The sequence below is a fragment of the Lytechinus variegatus genome, chromosome 19, assembly GCF_018143015.1.
Source record: "Lytechinus variegatus isolate NC3 chromosome 19, Lvar_3.0, whole genome shotgun sequence".
In the NCBI taxonomy this organism is placed as follows: Eukaryota; Metazoa; Echinodermata; class Echinoidea; order Temnopleuroida; family Toxopneustidae; genus Lytechinus; species Lytechinus variegatus.
The window spans coordinates 9,190,279-9,206,641 of record NC_054758.1 but is presented as its reverse complement, the minus strand read 5'-3'; the positions used below and the strand labels follow the sequence as shown (position 1 = coordinate 9,206,641).

Genomic DNA, 16,363 nt, shown 5'->3' with positions numbered 1-16,363 from the left:
TTCATCATCATCATCATCGTCATCATCATCATCATCATCATCATCATCATTATCACGCATCATCATCATCATCATCGGGTTGCAACTAATTCACCACACGCATATGCATATCATTTTAGTATATTAGCTCGAATTTTCAAATCTCCTGAGCTATCTTTTTACATTAATAATAATATTTGAGCATTATCTTTTTTGGTCCCCGGTTTTTCCCATTCAAAAATTGAAGAACGGGATCTGTCTGTCAGACCAAAATATTTTGGTCACATGATCAGGCAAAAGGTGTTTCCAAGATGGCGACTTTCTTGTGTGCAGTTGGTGTGTTATCGCGGCAATGAATGCGGATGTGGATTAGGTATGAGTCATGTTTTATGTGTAAAACCGTTAATATATGGGCATGCGAATAAAACCGTTGTTAGCAAGGAATATTTGGTATTAGATGTGGGAATAGACGTTGTATTATAGACATGGTAAGTACTAGTTTCGAGATATTTCCCGAAGCCCACTGTGCAAAGTTTGTGCTGCTGACTGATGATCTTGTCTGTGTGTGTACTGGCAGTGCAATGGGCGCGGGCCGTGGGGATCGGCCGGACCAGCCGTGTCCCTCAATTATTGAGTCCGTTTGGAAAGGGATAAGAATGAATGAATGTCCGTACTTGGTGTGAATGGGCACTACATGTAAATGTTACTTAGAACAAATGCAGTTTTGCTGCGGCCGACTTCGAGCAAATTTCCCCACCAAAACTTGTTCGCAAAAGATTCCATACCATTACCAATTGTCGATGACTTTAATCTTATCCATGACATCAGTATGGTGAGACTACTACATATCGACCACCTCTTTTGAAACCGACCACCTTGCGCGCGTTAAAATTATTGCGTATTACAAACGATACGCGCAGGAGAGTAGGCGCACTGTCCATAGAAACGGTAAGAATCGATTTTTATGAGAAAAAAAAGCAACAAAAAGTAAATATTTAGTAGAATTAATCAAAAGTGTATTGACCAGACCGAAACCCCGCTGAAAAACCAAGAAATTCGATAGGAAACGGCTTTAGAACAAGTATCCGTCGTCAATCGTCGAATCATGTGCCGGAGCTCGCAATGGAAGTAGTGAGACGATCATTTAGCATGTTGACATCACAGAACTGATTTGGAAGAGTAAAAATACTTCGCCACAGCGACAAGAATAGGCCGTAAACTTAGTGTATCGCGGGTGGTCGGTTTCAAAAGATGGGTGCAAATGAGCAAATGTAAAATCGTCGCATTCGTTGCTCGTCGATATATACGCTGATTGAATCGGAGTCGCCGTGAGAAACATGGGAATCTGATCTGCTCAATTTTCTGCACAAATGAGATGAAAACTGGGTAAAATTGATGAATATTTTCGCAGATACAATGCTTAGAAGATTAGGTGGTCGATAAGGGGTAGTTCCAACCATACATGCTTATCATGCTTATTGCTAATATTAGTTAAGGTTAGAGAAAAAGTAGAAAAATCAGCCATTTTATTGTTAGGATTGTCACAACACTTTTCAACCTGCCGTCCAAACGAATAAGGGACTTCAATTTGTTTTATAGTAATCATAATTAGTCTATAGACCCTGCCAAAGTGCCAAGTATATCGACCATCTCCTGAAACTGAAAATGAAACTGACCACCTTTTTGCTTGCGCGCATCAATTATATTACAAACGCTTCTCAAGAGAGAGTATGCAGGGTGTCCATAGGAATGATAAGAATCAATGTTTGTTACGAGAAAAGAAGAGGGATAAAAATGTAGGAAATTCATAGAATTTATCAAAATTGTATGGCCAGAATGGCTAGAACCAAACCCTGATGCAAAATACATGTTTGTACCAAGAAATCAGATAGGAAACGGCTTTAGTAGTGGAACAAATATCCGTTGTCAGTTGTTGAATCATGTGCCGGAGCTCGCAATGGAAGTAACAAGGCGATCAAGCGTGATGTCATCATAAAACTGACTTCTAAGAGTCAAAGTATTTCGCCAATGCGACAAGAATCGGCTGTAAAATTGGTGTATGGTGGGTGGTTGGTCCTAAAAATCGGGTGCAAATGAGCAACTTTGAAATTGTTGAATTCGTTGGTCGGTGATATCTACATGTACGTGCATACTTGTAAAATCTGAGTCGTCGATCTAAACATGTGATTCTGATCTGCTCAATTTCCTGCACAAATGAGACGAAAGTTAGCTAAAACTTCATATTTTGCAGATTGATGCTTAGAAAATTAGGTGGTCGACAAGAGATACAGACTACATGCAGGGTGCTACATAAGCACTTGCCCGATTGCCCGGGGCAAGTAAAAGTTAGAGTCGGGCAAGTGTTTTAAAGTAAAGACCAAAACTACTTGCCCGACTCGTAACTTGCAAAATTCACACAGCAAAATTCTCACAGTAGAATGACCAAAATCAGAGTCAAAATGATATGATATTGACCATAATTTTGGTCATGGCAAGCAAGATAAAATCACTTTGGAAAAATAAATGCAATAGCAAGGTAGATAAGCTCATGTAAAAAGAGAGAAAAAAGGTCAATAGTTATAAAACCGCAAAGAGGTAAAACTTTTTTTTGAGAATTTTTTGGGGCAAGTGAAATAGATTTTTGGCAAGTATATTCCAACTATTAAAAAATCTACTTGCCTGACTGGGCAAGCATTTCTAAAAAGTTATGTAGCACCCTGTTAACATGTATGTGATGTAGGTCCAACCATGGGCCTGGTACATGTACACGTACCAACAAAAATATGTTGTCCATGGTTGAATTAGATGTGAAAATGTTGTGTGTTGTACGGGACTCAAAAATGTCCCGCACGTCACAACATTTTCACCTGTAATTCACCCACAAACAAACATTTTTTTGTTAGTTATCAGCTTTTCACATAACTTCCTCATACACCATTTTTAGACACAAATATTTCAAAACATGTTCCAAACGATCATGCATGTATGATGTTAATGACTTCATCTCCATCTTCTTTCCCTTTTCCACGTGCAAAATAATTGGTCACCCCTAATGTTCTTTGCATACTTTCTCCTCACCTTCCATTTGATGCAGATATACCCAGATGGATCATTGCTGGAATAAATACCTGTGTATAAACCATCAGCATTTTACTGGAAGCATTCATGATTGGTTGTTCGAAATCACACGCAATCTTGCAGAATAAAGTTCACGTAATGAAGGATATTTGTACGATAAACTTCTACACCGTTCAAAGATGAGTAAGTATTTGAAAGAACATTCCTCAATGATATTCATGTTGTGGTCTGATTGTCCAAAGTCCTGAATGCGAAGGTTCCTCAAGTTGCCGCCTGGCAGAGGGGAAAGTTTCTCTTTCGTGAACTGTGACCTGTATGCTCATCATCATCTTCACCACCGCCACCTTGATTATTATCATCATCATCATCACCATCATTTACATTATTGTTATCATCATCATCAGCACCATCACCCTCAGCACCATCATCATCATCATCATCATCATGACCATCATCATCACGGTCATCATCATCGCCATCATCACCATCATCACCATCATCATCTTCATCATCATCATCATCGTCATCATCTTCATCATCATCATCATCATCATCATAGTCATATGGTGATGATGGTTTACTATGATGATAATGATATTATACAGATATTGCCTACCTAGAGTTTGAATATTATAACTTTTCATTTCCCGACGGAGTTACATGTACATGTATATTTTTCCCAAGGGATTATATTTTGCATGATGCACACAGCGCTGAGGTAAAATATTCTCCTGAGGGGAAAAATAGCTTGGGAGGGGAGTTGATATGTTACTAGATACACAAGGAATTGTCTGTTATAAAAATATATAGTCCATGTAGATTCCCTATTAGAGACTGCATTCATCATCTGGCTTCTTGATTAACCCGAAATTCTTGCTGCAGCTCTGATCCATCTACGTCATAATAGAAATATTTTGGAAAATACAGCACGTAATACATAATAATATGACGCGTTTACAAACACAAGTGCGTACATCAAGTATTATTAAGCAACTTGTATGCAGCGAGTGATGCCACCTTTAATAGTGAATATAACGCCGCAGTTTACAATACAACGCAGATATATTCACTGAGGTGACGTCAAAATGTAAAATATAACAAATGCGATCCTCGCAGCTATGGTCACGAGATGGCACATTGACCAATCACTGATTAGAATTTACATACATGTAACCTACATGTATGTAATTACAAAATATTAAATATTGACTGAATTTGAGGGAGATACATGTAGCATTTTCTGAAGAGTCTCATATTGCCAGATTGCCCAGATGTCAGAGTCTTGACGAGGGCAATAATTACATAATATGGCAAGCCATTCCATAGTTTGGGGGATGCACAGGCAAGTGCATGATATCCTGAAGTACTAATCTTTGTATAGAATGCAGATGAAGGAGCAAATTATTGTTGGTGATGGACTGATGGTGATGATGATGGTGATGATGGTGATGATGATGGTGATGATGATGGTGATGATGGTGATGATGATGATGATGATGGTGATGATGATGATGATGATGATGATGGTGATGATGATGATGGTGATGATGATGGTGATGGTGATGATGATGATGATGATGATATGATGATGATGGTGATGATGATGATGATGATGATGATGATGGTGATGATGATGATGATGGTGATAGTGATGAAGATGATTATAATGATGACATGATATGATGATGATGATGGTAGTGACTAGTGATGATGATGATAGTGATTATGGGAAGACATTGCAATGAAATGTGCTTCTATTGATGATAATTTATTGGGAATTGGGATCAATGATTTTTATAATGATGATCATTATTAATGACACCTCAACTATAAAAGGTTATTGCAAGTATGCAGCTCTCAGAGACTACTGAATGCATGTGCTTTCAAATGTAATGTAAACAAAAGAAATCTTTGGACATGAGGGGTGGGCATCCTAATGAATGAGGCTGTATCCGGGGGGGGGGGCACTCGACCAGAAAAGTGGTAGGGGTGTGCCGCGGGAGAGACAAAAAACGGGGGCCTTGGAGCGGGCTTATTGTAAAAAGGAGGGTCCTCGGAACGGGCTTCGGAACTACAATTTTGTGAAAACGGGGGTCCCTGGAACGGATCGTCAGCGTGTGAGTACGTGCATATGCACCCCTATGGAACGGGCAAGCGTGCATGATGCAGCTAGCGCGGCCTCCGCCGGGTGCGCTCTCTCGCAGAGACGATGGTTGGACAGCGCTCTGCGGCCGCTTTTCACCAAACTTGCAGAAGATCAATGCGACCGGAACGGCGTAACGAAAAATATGCGAAGCCTTGGAGCGGATTTCTTTCTTCTTTTTTCTCGTTAAGAACAAAATGCTATGCCTTGGAGCGGCTTTCTTTGTTTTTTTTTCTCAATAACACAAAAATGCTATGCCTTGGAACGGAAATTTGGGTGTGAAAATGGGGGTCCCCTCCGCGGCACATACCCACTATGCATTATATACTGAGTGCCCCCCCCCCGGGGCTGTATGACTTGACCAGAATCTTGTCTACCTGCTCATACTCCAATCATGCTCCATTATTTTAAACATGTTCATGTACGCATTATTAAAAGAGCCTTGCTACACTGTATGAGAACACTTTCCCTAGTCTTCCTCTGTCACAAGCAAATACAGAACCCATTTCATAAAACTTGAACAAATTGTAATATAATATTAAAATACACTGAAATCCTTTCATCTGATTGGCGGATGTTTAATTTCTTGAAGAACTTGTTCATTAGTGACTACATGTACATGTACATGTACATGTACAGGTTTTATGAAACTAGATGTACTTTTGCAATACACGTATATGTAGATATACATGTATGCAATACTGCAAATAGTCTGTGCTCATAGACTAGTCAGTATCTGCGCTTGCATGCAATGTAAATAGACTAGCCAGTATCTGTGCATGTAAATAGCACAGTCTTGGGAGTAGTAGAAGAGGTCATTGACAAGATCAATATCAGCTGCCCAGGAGTGAGAGTGGAGGAAGGAAGGAAAGAAGGGGAGGGGGGTGATGCATTGTCTCAGGTCAAGTGCATCCAGGGATGAGGAGAAGATTTATATCATGCTCAGATATAGATTTGCATTCTACATTGTGGTTTAGTGGTTCTGAGTCTTCTTGAATTCAGATAATCAGAGGGTCATGGGCATGTGTTTAAACCCCTGCCACCTTAGACATCTCTCTCATTATGCTTTCTAAAACTAGTTTACTGGAAACCGGTTCAGGAAACCAGTTTGGATTGGAAGATCGCTTTGCTATCGTTCCCACTTGATCACACGTTTCGCGCGAAATTTGAAACTGCAGCGTACATGTACATGTACATGTAGGCATTCTACACCTGTCGTGTGGAGTCTTGAAAACTACATTGCATTTGCAAGGTGGTTTTTTGAACTGGTTTGGAAGATCGCTTCCAAGACCGCTTCGACCGTTCTCACTACGTGTTAAACTAGTTTCACCTAAACTACATGTACATACATGTAGTACATGTAGTACATGTACCTGGTATGAATGATGCAGAAGCCATGTTACTACATGTACACGAATGTTGAGCAACTGAGTTTGGATTATTATTTTGTAAACTCTTGCTGGAATGATCCACAGGGAGTTGAGAAAATGGGGGGGGGGGTGGATTAGAGAAATTCATACTCTGTTCTGTACTGGGTATTTCTCAAAAATGTTATCTCTTACATGAAATGTAAAATGTGTGGGAGGGGGGGGGGTAGAGAAAGTCATACTCGGTACCATACTGGGTATTTGTCCAAAATTTAATCTCTGTCATGAAATGTAAAAAGTGTGGGAGGAGGGGGGGGGGTAAAGAAATTTACACTCGGTACCATATGATACCGGGTAAAAAAAAATTAATATATGACATTATATGTTTTCATCAAAATGGGAAAAAAAAACAATTTACAAGGAGGGGACTCAAAGTGATTTCATAGCTTTTCAAAAGAGCCATAGAAATTTCCCATTCATTGTAATGTTTAGAGCTTAAAGGGGAATGAAACCTTTGGAACAAATAGGCTTGTGTAGAAACAGAAAAAATAAGAATAAAGAAAGTTTGAGAAAAATTGGACAAATAATGAGAAAGTTATGAGCATTTGAATATTGCAATTACTAATGCTATGGAGATCCTCCCATTGGCAATGCGACAAGGATGTGTGATGTCACTGATGAACAACTTTCCCTTTGGTGGACTATAAAATACCCTCAAAATGTCTCTTTGCTTTTTCTTACAATTATACAAACTCTTTATCCATTATGTATTCTTAAAAATACATGCCCTCATGTAGAAAGAACACATGATCTATGGATAGATGTGATAAAAGAGGCAATTCAAGTGAAATACATACTAAAGTAATGGGGAGAGTTGTTCATCAGTGACATCACACATCTTTGTCGCATTGCCAATTTGCTATCTCCATAGCAATAGTGATCGCAATATTCAAATGCTCATAACTTTCTCATTATTTGTCCGATTTTTCTCAAACTTTTGTTGATCTGTTTCTTTTATTTTTCTGTTTTCACACAAGCTACATGTATCTTGTTCCAATGGTTTCATTCTCCTTTAATAATGTTTGGGGTTTTATGTACATGTACACTGTAGGCCTTCATGTAGGACATATTGTATAAAAAGTAGCTCCTGAAAATACAAACATTATTTTGCATTCATGTATCAGAATATTTAATATGCTCAAAACTTTTTTCCACTGAACACTTCCTCTTCCTTTTCTTCATCAAGATCTAGGCTTTATTATACCACATATTTTTGTTCACACATGTACATGTATGAATTCAATTCAGATTCAATCTCCTATTTTTTTTAAAGGTCAAGTCCACCTCAGAAAAATGTTGATTTGAATCAATAGAGAAAAATCAGACAAGCACAATGCTGAAGATTTCATCAAAATCGGATGTAAAATAAGAAAGTTATGACATTTCAAAGTTTCGCTTACATATATTTTTAACAAAATAGTTATATGAACGAGCCAGTTACATCCAAATGAGAGAGTTGATGATGTCACTCACTCACTATTTCTTTTGTTTTTTATTGTTTGAATTGAATATTTCAATATTTACGAATTTGACGATTAGGACCTCCTTGCCTGAAGCACAAAATGTTCAAATATTGGAATTTCACGTGTTCAGGGAGGAATGAAACTTCATTTCACATGACAATGACGAGAAAATCAAAATATTTCATATATCAAACAATAAAAAACACAAGAAATAGTGAGTGAATGACATCATCGACTCTCTCATTTGGATGTAGCTTGCTCGTTGATAAACTGTTTTTGTGAAATGAAGCCAAATTTTGAAATGTCATAACTTTCTTATTTTACATGTACATCCGATTTTGATGAAATTTTCAGTGTTATGCTTTGTTGAAATTTTCTCTTTTTATTCAAATCAAGTTTTTGTTGGGGTGGACTTGTCCTTTAACTGAGAAACTACAAAGTATGTAGTTCTACAAGACTACAACTACACTGTACATACATGTACATGTATGTACGAGGGGCTTCAAACGTGTGCATACCATGTTGATGGTGTATCACACTGTACATGTTACAGTGTATACTATTATGTACTCTTCTTCTTCCATATATCCTCCATGTACATGTGCATGTATGTGTACATGTACACCCTTCTTTTGTATGAAATAGATGAAAATACATTTCTCACAATACACTGGCTGACTTCAATTCTGAACGTTATTCTCTGATTATTTGTCAGTCGACTGAGCAAATTTCCAGAATTTCTATAAAACGCAGTCTGACTGCTGTACATGTACATGTAGCTACAGGTTGTCAATTCGCCTTTGCCCTTTGGAGTTGGGTGGAATTTATAGAGAGAGAAGTAGGAGAGGAAATAGAAATAAAACGAATCGGAAGATTTGAGGGCACTGAATGCCACAATCCAATGTTTATGTGGAAGTGACTGACGTGTCTCTTTGGAGGTTGAAGTGGGCAAGCAGGTTCACACTCCTTTCAAAACATTAAATTTTTGAATTTTGTACATGTATGTTTGATGTTCATGTCCATGTTCATGTAGGATTCAACAAGACGGTCTGTGTACACTGTCTGTTGGTTTCATGTATGCATACATGTACAGTATGATGATAATCATAATAATGCTAAAACAATTCATGGATATATGTACAAATGTCTGGTACATGTACAATGTATATTGTCTTGATGTACAGTTGTACATGTACATGTAGCTTTTATCAGCCAGAAATAATCATTGTGCTACATCTACATGTACATGTATTATATGGACATGACCATTTTGTTTTGTTTGTTTGCAACTCTTGACTAGCACCGAAGTACTTGCAGTAGTCAGTGCTCAGTAGAGAATTATAATATTGAGTGTGTTGTGTTTATAGTTTACATGTAAAAAGCTTACATGTACATCTCACACGTAACTTAATACTTTTCCACATGGGTGAGATTGGTGCTAACTTGCTTGGAAACTATGGAAAAGTTTGTCCGAAGTACAAGTGTATCAACTCGATTCCTCAAGTCGCCTTCAGTATGAAAACGGCCATAGTGTTTTAATGATATTCAACACGTACATGTATACACATGATATTCTTTTTGCATTCATTTGAAATTAATGCACACACTGATTGTAATACCGATAGTCTCTTGTACATGTAGTTGTATAGGCCATGTGTGCCATTCCTACATGTATATTAATTGCTTTCTCTCTGGTGCAGGAAAAAAAAAACAACATTCAAAGAATGGACCCTGATCGCATTTGATGCACAGTTGATTGTGAATAATTGCATTTGTAGGCGTTTTAGGAGCCATTAATTACTTTATGGCTTCGAATAGGATCCTGATTATTGTGGCAAATATTCGAGAGTATATAGAGCAGAGCATATTAATAATGGGAGTCGGACCCTTCATCATGTATACATACATGTACGTTCACTACTTGTGTGTACTGAATTTAGTCATTCTTTTGATTCTAACAGAGCACATACAGTGTACATGTGTATGAAAAAAATCTCTGAAGAGAGTTCCTTGTATTGAAGTGCACAAGTGTTGTTGCTTTGAAATTGAATGTAGCTCACCGGTATATTGCAGTTCCTCCAAATTTGCAGACCAACATACATGTTCATACATGTACATGTTTACCGGTACATGTACATGTACCGGTAAACCCCATGTCAACTCCAGCATCCTGTACGTTTACATGACAGAGTTCAACACCGTTAGCAATATCATTAATTATTACGAATGATACATGTACATGTAGTACATGTATATACTGTTATACACGTACACCTGTATATAATTGTAGTTTTGATACTCTCTGAACATGTAGCCATATACATTTATGTCGGCACGCTAATTCATCAAGTATTGGAACTACATGTACATCTACATTTACACATCTATACATGCACATGTACAGTATGTATACACTGGTGTACTTTACATTTCAAGCCTACTTGCTGAACTAATTTTACAAAATCAATGCATCATTGATTTATCTCTTATTTCCATGCTGTACAATAATCAGAGTTGAAGGTACAATACACATGACTTGCATAGTGTGCGCAGGACAAATTGAAAAAAAATATATAAAAAAAGGAAAAGAAAAAGAAAATGTAATTACAGACATGCGCATTGTACAAGTTTGTAACACAACTTTTAATAATTTGGAACACTGATTAAAAAGAACAAGTTTACAAACAAAAACAGGGACAATTTGTACACTGTAGGCTTCACTGTTGCCCAATACTTTTTATACATGTACAGTAGTCTACAGACGATTACAGACATTTTTAGACTGAATATAGTACCTGATCATGTCTGGTCCCTGTCGGTCTTTAACACTGTAGACAAATTAGCTTGACATTCCTAACATGAAAGAAGGAGGAGGAGATCATCGATCAGGGGACCCTGTTCACACTATCATTGGCTATCATGTTATGTAGGCTAATACAGAACGAAAATGTTACTTTTTCATACAATGTACACTCTACAACATACATGTACATGTACATACATGTAGAGTAGTGATGAATGTAGACTTCCAACTAAAATCCAAAGTACAGAAATGCAAAACTGATGGGAATTTTCATGTCTGAATAGGTCACAAAATCTAATGTGATAATGTAATATCAGACACAGAGGCAAAGAGGGATGGATATCTTTGATGTGTGAACAATATGGGTGCACACCAACAACTCAATATTTCTTTTTTTTTTTAATTATGTGTTTTATTGGTATTCAAAATCACATATAATCACAATATTTACAGGTAATTGGAATGATTCAAAACAATTCAAAAGCAGTAAAATCACAAAACAAAGATGAAATAAAAATAAATGGAAAAAAAAAAAAAAAAAAAAAATTAAACAAATAAAAAGGGTGACATAAACTCAATATTTCTTGTCGAAGCAGTGTGCAACTTGAACCAATACACTGTACAATACATGTATTTCAGATCCACAGAAGGTTATTTCTTTACATGTGAACAGGGTGCAACTTTGTTATGTAGGTCTACATGTACATCAATAGTACAGACCAACAGAGGATTACATTTCTTGTGTGATCAGGGTGCAGTTCTAACTCAACCCAGTACAGTATGCAGATCCCCAGATTATTTTTAAAGTGTGTATAGGGCATACTGTATTTCAAATATTACTTTATTATGCAGCACAATTTTTATAATGCAGATCAGCAGGGGATTATATTTCTTATGTGAACAGGGTACAACTCAAATAACCCGGGATGGCTTCTGACAGCTGCTAAATCGATGCTAACAGGAGCTCTGACACCACAGCTCCAACCAGCCACTTTATTATTACATGTATATTGTTAGATACTTTATCAGACAGTTCATACACCATGTACATGTAACTCTGTTCACTTCATATTATTTTTACCTGTATGTCTTTAAAATCAGAAAAAAAGGAAAAACACACATGAACATTGCGGAAGTCGTTGACAGTAGTACATGTACACCATGTGTACTGTACAATCCTGGAAAAGTACAATTAGTACAGTACATGGAATTATGTAGCAAGACACAAGCAATTTGTAAAGAATACCATCATTCACTTACAATTGTATATACATACAGGTGTACATGTACATGTATATGTGGGCCTTTATGTACATGTACCTGCATACAAATCTGAATACAGTACATTATTTTGTGGTCAGTGGGGGAAATGAGCCATATGAAAACCCTTCTTGCAATATAAGATTTTGACATAATATTCAGTAAAGTTAATACATATTTTATCATACTTTACCTATTTCCCAGACCTTTTCTTCCCCCTTTTTTGGGTGGGATGGAAGGGAGGGGGGGGAATGGGGTCCCAGTGCCCCTGCCTAAGCCCACCCCATACCAGTGCGATTGTTTGTGTACTGACCACGCCTGTATTAAAAGTACTGCATGATTAAGTACACACATGAATGACATCATAATGTAATGAAAAAGTGTGGTGACCCGTGGCCGTCGTTCCCAGATGCACATATTATTAGAGGCGTACTTAAACTTGAGTTAAATTAACTGTCATGTGGGCTCATATCCAGAGGGGGAGAGAAAGAGAGAGAGAGACAGATAGACATACAGAGGAAATGGGAGGGGTGTGAGAGGATAGGGATTTTACAAATGAAAATGCACAAATGGCAGATTTTCAACTTCAAATTTGAATTGAAAATCAACTCTTGAATTCATTGTTTACATCATTTTTGATATAAACTCGGTCATTTACAGGTAATACTGATTGAAATGATACAGGCAGAAAAAGAATTGATGTGGATGGGGATTTTGCCTGTGTACATCGTACTTAAAACTTTTGCACAAATGACAGATTTTCAACTTCAAATTTGAAATTAAAATCAATTCTTGAATTCATTGTTTACATTATTTTTGTCTAACTCATTCATTCATTTCAAAATGAAATGAGACAGGCAGAAAAATAAAAAGATACTGTACTGAAGAGGAAGAATTTTTATTAAATGACGAACAAAAATTTCACATGTACATGTAATTTTGTTTTGAAAGCTGATTTTCACATCATTTCACAGACCTGCATACATGTACATTTACCGGTTTCATGTCACTCTCCTTTTATCCTTCAGTATTTAAAAAAAATCTCTTCCAGCCAAATTGGCATCTGATTTTTGGATTGTCAACAAGAATTATAGATTGATTGAAAAGTTGCCATAGCAATGCCAACATCCCACCAATAAAGGGATTTAGTAGTTGTGAATGAATAATACAGCTGTAATAATAAAGTAGTTCATTCAGTATACAAAGCATTATAAAAGCAGAATATTTTTATTATTATTTAAGTATCTTGTGCAATTTTGGATCTGTAGGACTTGTATGTAGGCATACGTGTACACATATCGTATTTCAACAGGTATGTTCATGTTTCTTTTATACTCAGGATGATGGAATGTTTTTATTTTCTTTAATATTCTGGGAACATAATTGGAAAAGAAATCCTCTGGCTTATTTTTTTTAATTAGTATGCATTTATAGGCAATAAAAATTCCATGGAGAGTGAAAGTTTGAAGTTTGAAGCTTATAAATGCCCCGTTGATCAAGGCTTTTAGTGTATTGTTCAGGATGGTTTATTAAAACAACAACAACAAACACAAAGAAACACATTTACAGTGAAGCCATGCCATAGTACAGTCCTTAGGCCTGCCTTCCAAAGAGTTGCAATTGATCCGATCAACCACAACTATGGACGGCCAGCAACATCAACATCTAAAAAGGCAAATTTGTTCAAAATAACTTCAAAGATATATAAAAATGATGTACATTCATCATTCTCTTGAAGATTCAGTATGAGGCCGTTCTCATTACGCTTTCTAAAACTAGTTTACTGGAAACCGATTCAGGAAACCAGTTTGGAAGATCGCTTTGCTAGCGTTCCCACTTGATCACACGAAAGTGGTTTTCAAAATCACTTCACGTAAAGCGCTCTTGTTGCTATGGAAACGCTCTCAGTAGGGTGACACGTTTCGCGCGAAATTCGAAATCGCAGCATAGGCATTCTACACCTGTCGTGTGGAGTAGCGCGCTCAAAATGTGCGAAGATCGCTACCCGAAGAACGGTTGTGTCTTCACTTACGCTAAAACCAGTTTACCAAGGCAAAGCTATTTTGAAAACTACATCACGAGGTGGTTTTCCAAACTGGTTTGGAAGATAGCTTCCAAGACCGCTTTGACCGTTCTCACTACGCGTTAAACTAGTTTCCACTAAACTAGTTTCCAGTAAACTAGTTTTAGGAACGTAGTGAGAACAGCCTAGAGCTATGATTCTCTTTGTAAAAGATATTGTGCAAATTTCCTGTAGAAAAATTATGGTATGGATGGATTTCCATACAGTTGAAATTGACTGGATCAATTGTAACTCTTTGTAAAATGGAATGCAAAAATGATTTAAACAGCACTGTTTACTATGTGAATCGCACAGTAGTTGTTTAAACAGTTTAAATGTGTGCTTGAAATTTTAAACAACCATGCTTTTAATAACTTATTGATAATTCAATATTTGAATTTAGACTTTGTTGTTTATTAAACACTTACTGTTAAAACAACTACTGTGCGATTCACATAGTACATGTATTTATAGTACACTAGTAAACATAGTATTCATAGTAAACATAGTATTTATAGTAAACATAGTATTCACATAGTATTTATAGTTAACAGCATTGTTTAAATTATTTTTAACAGTGCAGATGAGCATGGATAGGGAGAATGAGAGGATCAGGCGAGGGGAGAGGGGGTGGGGTTGATGTAGTTTCAGCATTTTTTTGTTGCAAAGCTTTATATCTTCACCCAAAGTTGCTTGTGTACATGCATGTGTACAACTACATGTACATGTACATTGTACCTTTAGTAGTAAATTCTATTTCGTCTTGATTGAGACTACATAAGCCAGTGTCAGAAGCAAATCAATAAAATCTAGACAAATCTGAATAATGATTGAGATGTACGCTCGGCCTTCGACAAGCTACTCCCTCCAAATCCAATTCTATCAACTCTTGTTTGCAAACCCCCTTCTCCTCATCAGAGCTTGACATCCATATCACTCAAAAGAGATGTGTTGAGTGTGAAGAATGATGTGAAATGTACACGTTGGTGTAGTTTTCACTTGTAACTTACATTAGAATTGGGATGAGAATAGTACACTGTAGGAAATGGATTACAAAGAGCATATTGATGGCTGCGCATGCAGAAGAAGAACTAGAACAAATGATTTGGTCACTTGATCATTATCACGTTGAAAACTTGTTCGTTAACGTGTCTGCCGTCATTACGCAGTCCTCATTTGCATATTGGTGGAATGAATGAGTGAAGTCCGGTCGGTCGGGGGGTATTTTTAGCTTCTGATGCTTATCCGAAGCTTCTCTATACCATTATCGAAAAAAATCTATATTCAGTCACTCACCTTTGGAATAAAAGCATACATGATACATGTACATATAATCACTGGCTTGCTTTATAGTTTTGTCAGTTTAATACCGCAGTACTTTTAATGCATGGATTAGTGATGATGCTACATCTGTGCTGTAATGTTGCGAGTTGTGGACAGAAAATGGGTGATATGTCAGGGATTGTCAGAGGATGTTGACCCGTGTCGGTGCCTTTTTGCAAGAGGTTTATCATAAGTTCATTGACTTCAGTGTTGAGAATGAGAGCATTGAAGCGCCACCGCCGCCAGCTGAACCATCACGTAGGTGTACACTTCTTTTACGTCAATCATATCAGACAGATTATTCAGGGAGGATGAATAATCTTGTCTATAAAGGATCTCCCGATTTATCAACGTATCTTCCTTCATATGCTTCATTGCACTTTGATTGGTATTCTTTTTTGTGGTTGTGTGTTCTGTATGTGGTTTATGAAAAATAGCCAAGTGTTTAGTACTGGTATCATTAAAGTGCTTTTCTTATCTCAAACACTTTGAGGGTAGCATCAAATTCACTCCTCTTCTGACCATCTTGGATTCTGTAAGAGATTAATGTTTGATTTTTTGCCCCTTTCCTCCTTTTTCTAGAATTTTTTCCATGTACGATTTCCCCTTTCATGACATTCATGCACCATCTTGAAAGTGATGCCTGCTTGGATACACGCCCCATTCCTCCTCCTTCAAACGCTTTACTGCTGATATTCATTTGGTCAGATGCATAAAAAGTAGCAATTGCTTCTGCTAGGCTTTTGCTTGATTCCATATGCATAAAAATGAGCGAAAAAAACTTTTGCTAGCAATGTGAAGTGCGTGAACTATAAATTGCTTAAA

The 16,363-nt window shown here is 37.1% G+C and overlaps 1 protein-coding gene across 6 annotated transcripts in view; it reads left to right on the top strand.

The window, feature by feature from the left end:
- The first annotated feature begins 253 nt into the window (after positions 1 to 253).
- LOC121405953 (USP6 N-terminal-like protein) overlaps positions 254 to 16,363 on the top strand; it is a 70,452-nt gene continuing 54,342 nt past the window's right edge. For 5 of the 6 annotated variants that reach the window (XM_041596947.1, XM_041596951.1, XM_041596950.1 and 2 more), the window contains exons 1-2: positions 254 to 352; positions 3,074 to 3,240. In XM_041596947.1, the coding sequence (XP_041452881.1) occupies positions 3,237 to 3,240 (4 nt within the window). In that variant the 5' untranslated portion in view covers positions 254 to 352; positions 3,074 to 3,236. The other variant, XM_041596946.1, reaches the window with a different exon arrangement.